This window comes from Schistosoma haematobium, chromosome 1 (assembly GCF_000699445.3).
Source record: "Schistosoma haematobium chromosome 1, whole genome shotgun sequence".
Lineage (NCBI taxonomy): Eukaryota > Metazoa > Platyhelminthes > Trematoda > Strigeidida > Schistosomatidae > Schistosoma > Schistosoma haematobium.
The window spans coordinates 6,019,490-6,025,489 of NC_067196.1; the positions used below are offsets into that span (position 1 = coordinate 6,019,490).

Here is a 6,000-nt window from a genome sequence, read left to right on the forward strand (position 1 = left end):
CTTCTACAAACCTTCAATGGTCTTACGAAAAGAGTGTTATCTTTCGACTTTCTTTTACGGGAAACATTCTAAATGTTTTTGAAGTCAGCCTGGTCCTATGTTGTAGCTGACTTGATAGCCAAAATTAGTATAGAGCCTGAAATATGCGTTAGCGTAGCAAAAAGAAATTAACGAGATAAATACCAAACGAGTCACAACGATAGTAGTCCTGATAATAGTGAGACTAGAAGCTGAGGATATGGTTCGGAAAGGAATGAAAAGACCTAGAGTAGGATAAAAGGTGAGTAAGGCTGAACCGTTGTCCCTAAATCCGAGCCAAGTTACTCAACGTTCTTAGCCACTGGTAGTGATTATAACACGGACCCTAACCACGTGTATTCCATGCCTACCAACACAGCTAAGTTCAATACTCAACAATTTCATGGACTAATATCTCCGGTTTTTTTACCAATCTATTTGTATTTCAGACAATAGTGCGAATTCAAATAGACGGTAGTCAAGCATATTTAGGACGTAATTGTATTTTTAGAAAGAAACAAGTTTTTAAATTATCTCGGAGATAAATTCTATTAAAAAAGTGACGATTGATTTTGCTGGATGCAACAAAATGATTAGAACCAATTGAAAAAGATATCTTTATAAATAATTATACAATTTTTTTGTACAAATATAGGAACTGTAAAAACATTAATAAAAGGCATAGTTATTTCACTTTCATTTTTATTTGACGTGAATGGGCAGGCGAATTGGGTGTATCATTGAAAATGGAGTGTCTACAGGACGAGTTTTTAAACGAGACCTTTTATCATTTTTATGTGTTGAATCAGAATGTTTGGAAATTCTATCCGATGGCATTTCAGAGTGTTTCGATGAAGTATGTTTATAAGATTTATGTTGCTGGTGATGTTCGTCATGATGACGATTGCTATGTGATTTCTTTTGTAATTTATGCTTGTCTTTAGAATGTTTCCTCTTTTTACGATGCTTTTCATCATTTGAACAACTCGACTCTGATTCACTACTACTACTATCACCACTAGATGAACTTGAAGAAGACGATGAAGATGAAATTGATATATCACCTAAGACGGATGATGATAGTTTATTCTTGGATTCAGATTCTTTTTTGCCAGAGCTGAATCACGTGATGCCTGTAAATGTTCACGAAGGTCTAAGGTTAAACCACCTAAACCAATTGTGGTTAAAAAATTAATAGCAAATCGTGTATCTTTAGGATTATCACGTGGTAGGAGACCAGCAAAAATGGCTGAAGTGTCTCATCACGAAGTCTTGCTTGTAACTTCGACAAGCCCATAAATGAGCAAAGTTCCAAAAAAGGTGCTTGAGAAATATGCGTCCAGAAGAAGTTGTATCACGTTCATTCAAACGTACACATTCAAATACACCCCATGATATAGAATCAGAGTATAAAAGATGGGCAAACAAGAAAGCAACATTACGTAATTTTGCAGTTTCCAATCTATGAATAATTGAGTATTGTTCAGAGAAAATCTTTTCAAACTGAGCAACATAACTACGGGTGGACCTGATTCTTCTACAACCGGTGCAGGAGTCTCTTCTTTCGCTGTAGGCTTACTGACCTCTTTATTACTTCGATATCGGCTACCGGGACCTAAGTCGGAGCTTACAGAAACAGTAGTAGATCCCGTGCTGGATGGGGTACTAGATGGAAAGACAACTCGGCAAAGCCTTTGAGCTAATCGACCATAACGACTTTCATAACTACGTGTTTGAGCACAACAATCTAAAACCATAGAAGCTACTTCATACTCTTCTCCAGGTTTAATTTTCAACTGCAGAAGACGATGTCCAGCTTCATCTGCACTTAAACTACTTTGCAGCATCAAGTAGATGGTACGACGTAGGTGGACTAGATTTGTTTCTGTTTGATCAATAATTGTTTGTTGATTCTCTGCAGTTGCAGCGGCACTACGTTTATGTTCTTCATCCTCTTCATCACCGTCATCATCTTCATCACCTGATTCGTCTGAATCTTCACCTTCATTTTCACCATCTGACTCAGCTTCTGAATCTTCATTCGATTCAAATAATGCTGCTCTGATTTCAGCATACTTTGCTTCATTTGCCAAGAATTCTGGATCGAATTTAAACACATTCAAATGTTCCTCTGGATCTACTTGATCAAGAAGTGAAGTTGTATGAGTGATTTGATCACTTTCTTGAATTAAATCAAGTTCTGGCAAGACAATCGGATGATCTTTCCATCCATCACGACGAATCTGCACGAAAATATGTAAAAAAATATAATATCAAATTTTTTATCACTGAGAAATCTATTTGTTTATCAGGATACTCATCTAACTTAATTGCAAACATTTACTTATATTTTTAAAATATCATTCGTCCTCAGTTTTGAGCAGTCAAACAGAGAGAACATATAGCTAAACAATTTAGTGTTATAAGTCCATATAACTCAAAACCATATCTACAAGAAAGTTCCCTAAGGCTACGGACTAAGCAAATTGTTTTGGAAAGATTGATGTGTTGTGTTTGAGGGTTCAATCGAGTCCCTAAATACAGACTCTTAAAAACTTGACCAATCAACTATGGGGTGGGAGAAAACGAAGAATATAAGTAGAATTACTGTCAAAGTCGAAAAACATTTAACACAACTTAAGTGTATAATATAAGTTACCAGGCTGAACAAGACAGACATGTTAGCCTTGACCATGGTCAGGTAAGTAGTCCACTTACTCAAAATAAACCATCCACACTTTCGTCTCTCACCTATCATTTGATTCTGGAACAACACGTGATTGAGTTAGGTTTGGTATTTATATCATTATGAAGCTATATTTCCCTGTTAAGATCACGGTTAATTGATTCAATTATTATGAATGGTCTAATACAAATCAACAGTATTAAAACACGTATAGAAAATATTTGTAAAAACACCATCCAAACCAATTGAATTATCAGTTGATATTCATTTGAAAGTGAATTCACGGCCAAGAAGCCAACAATTTCAAAGTTAAAACTCATAACGTGTGCCAACGCATAACCGTTTTTGTTTGTTGCACTATACTACTTGTCGTTATTCAGTAGTTGATATTATACTCAACCATTTCCATGACATGAGTGTTGAAACGAATATCTTTCTGTAACAACGAACTATTACTAATAGAAATCATTTGTAACCATATTTCTATGATTTAGCTCATTTTACACTCGCAATAATATTTCTTCCTATTTTTACTGTTCGATCTATATTGCCCCGAAATGCCCTGGTATGGCTGAGGGTGGAGAAAGTCCGCTCTCCCTCTCGAAATGCTCTCGCATGGCCAAGTATATACAACCACTGCCAGGGAAGAACTACTCACCGCCTTCTCGCAGCATTACTGTTATTTACCAAATTGAGAGGACCAAAAGCGAATTCCGGCGCTCTAACCGGGTTGTTGGGTATGGAGTTGGAAAACCCTGATTCCAAATCAATGGCGCACATGGGCTCCAGTATCATGAAGGAACAAATGTCGTGTGAACCTATTATTGGTCACCAGCTACCATGGTACTGCATCTCCTCACGCTGCTCGATTGCCTTGTAGACCAGACTTTTAAATTGAAGACTCGGGGTGTGGCCCTCTAAGAAAACCACCTGCTTCGGCACGCGGGCAGTATTATACTTACTTACTTACTTACGCCTGTTACTCCCAATGGAGCATAGGCCGCCGACCAGCATTCTCCAACCCACTCTATCCTGGGCCTTCTTTTCTAGTTCCATCCAATTCTTGTTCATTTTTCTCATGTCTATCTCCATTTCTCGGCGTAATGTGTTCTTTGGTCTTCCTCTTTTCCTTTGGCCTTGAGGATTCCATGTGAGGGCTTGTCTTGTAACGCAGTTGGGTGCTTTCCTCAATGTGTGTCCTATCCATTTCCAGCGCTTCTTCCTCCGCTGGGATCTGGTTTGTTCTTTCCCACAGTTGATTGTTGCTAATAGTGTCCGGCCAACGGATCTGAAGTATTTTGCGTAGACAATTGTTAATAAACACCTGTATTTTCTGGATGATGGCTTTCGTAGTTCTCCAGGTTTCTGCCCCATACAGTAGAACTGTCTTGACATTTGTATTGAAAATCCTGACCTTGGTGTTGGCTGACAGTTGCTTTGAGTTCCAGATGTTCCTCAGTTGTAAATATGCTGCTCTTGCTTTGCCGATCCGCGCCTTCACATCTGCATCGGATCCACCCTGTTCATCAATGATGCTGCCTAAATACGTAAAGGTTTTTACATCTTCCAAATCTTCTCCGTCAATTGTGATTGGATTGGTGCATTCTGTGTTGTATCGGAGAATCCTGTTTTTCCCTTTGTGTATATTGAGACCTATTGCTGCTGAGGCTGCTGCCACACTGTTCGTCTTCTCCTGCATCTGTTGTTGCGTTTGGGATAGAAGGGCCAGATCGTCTGCGAAGTCTAGATCATCCAACTGCATCTTAGATGTCCATTGTATCCCACGCTTCCCTTCAGACGTTGACGTCTTCATGATCCAGTCGATCACCAGGAGAAAGAGAAAGGGTGAGAGTAAGCAACCTTGCCTAACACCGGTCTTCACTTCGAACGACTTTGTCAACTGTCCTCCATGCACAATTTTGCAGTGTAATCTATCATATGAGTTCTGTATGATATTGACTATCTTCTGAGGCACGCAGTAGTGTCGAAGAAGCTTCCATAGTGTTGTTCTGTCCACGCTATCAAATGCCTTTTCGTAGTCAACGAAGTTGATGTAGAGTGATGAATTCCATTCAATTGATTGTTCCAAAATGGTCCGTAGAGTTGCGATTTGGTCTGTACACGATCTATCCTTACGGAATCCTGCCTGTTGGTCACGAAGTTGGGCGTCTACGGAGTCCTTCATTCTGTTTAACAATACCCTGTTGAAGACTTTTCCTGATATTGAGAGAAGAGTGATGCCCCTGTAGTTATCACAGTTGCTGAGATCGCCTTTCTTCGGTATTTTGATCAGAAGTCCTTCTTTCCAGTCTGTTGGTACTTGCTCCTCATCCCAAATCTTATTGAAGAGAATGTGGAGTATCGTTGCAGTTGCCGCTACGTCTGCTTTTAGTGCCTCTGCTGGAATGTTGTCTTGACCTGTTCAACAAAGCTACATTTGGTTGTTTGAGCGAAATCCGAAACGTAATGACTGCTAGCTTTTCTACCTTCTGTAAAGCTTGGCGGAATTTTCCATTATTCATTTCTTAAGATGCTTAAACATGTATTTTATTCAACCGAACATTGGATAAAACGCGTTGTGAAACGTTGGTTACAAGAAATACTAACTACTTCTGATGTGGTTCTATCTGAAGGTAATATAAAAGCTCTCGTAGAAAAATGCTCTATAGCCTGGAAAGTGAGTTTTTACATTGGAGATCTTTTAATCCCACAGAGAATAAACCAGTTCCTAACCTGTAAAACTTCATAAGCTCTATTATAAGTGAATACTGTTTTATAATTAGATGGAAAGTCATTTGAAGTATACTTAGGCCAAAAACCGTATCAAACAAATACTTTGCCCCATTCTGTTTATACCATATATACTTCATTTGTCTAGTTATTTCAAGTAACTTTTCGATCTACTAATAAGTAGTCTAACGTAATTTATTAAAACAAAATAGACATTTCTGTGGTGTAATTATAAATCCTTGCCATATGAAATTGACGTTGTTAATTTTTACACTGATACCTTGAAACGTATGTTACATTAAAGTAAAGAAAACTGTCTTTATGACATTTGATGGGACAGATAAAGAGCCGAATCTTAGAAAGCTAGGTAAATCTCACATCTTGTTGAATAATGTAGTGTTTTAACGTATCTATACTACTGACAAACAATATTGTGACTAACGTCCTGGTATAAGACTCCTCAGCAGTGCACGTTCATGATCCCTCACACGGAGTTCGAACCCAGGGCCGTCAATCTTCCACGCGGACGCCCAACCTCTAGACCGCTAAACCGTCATTTAACGGTA

The 6,000-nt window shown here is 38.6% G+C and overlaps 1 protein-coding gene across 1 annotated transcript; it reads right to left on the reverse strand.

Moving 5' to 3' along the window:
* Positions 1 to 720: 720 nt before the first annotated feature.
* CWC22_2 (pre-mRNA-splicing factor cwc22) lies at positions 721 to 5,226 on the reverse strand (the record flags this gene model as incomplete). Its single annotated transcript, XM_051218368.1, has 3 exons — positions 721 to 1,135; positions 1,393 to 2,261; positions 5,191 to 5,226. 3 exons carry the CDS (start codon positions 5,224 to 5,226, stop codon positions 721 to 723), a joined length of 1,320 nt encoding a protein of 439 aa, XP_051073011.1.
* Between the last annotated feature and the right edge of the window lie 774 nt (positions 5,227 to 6,000).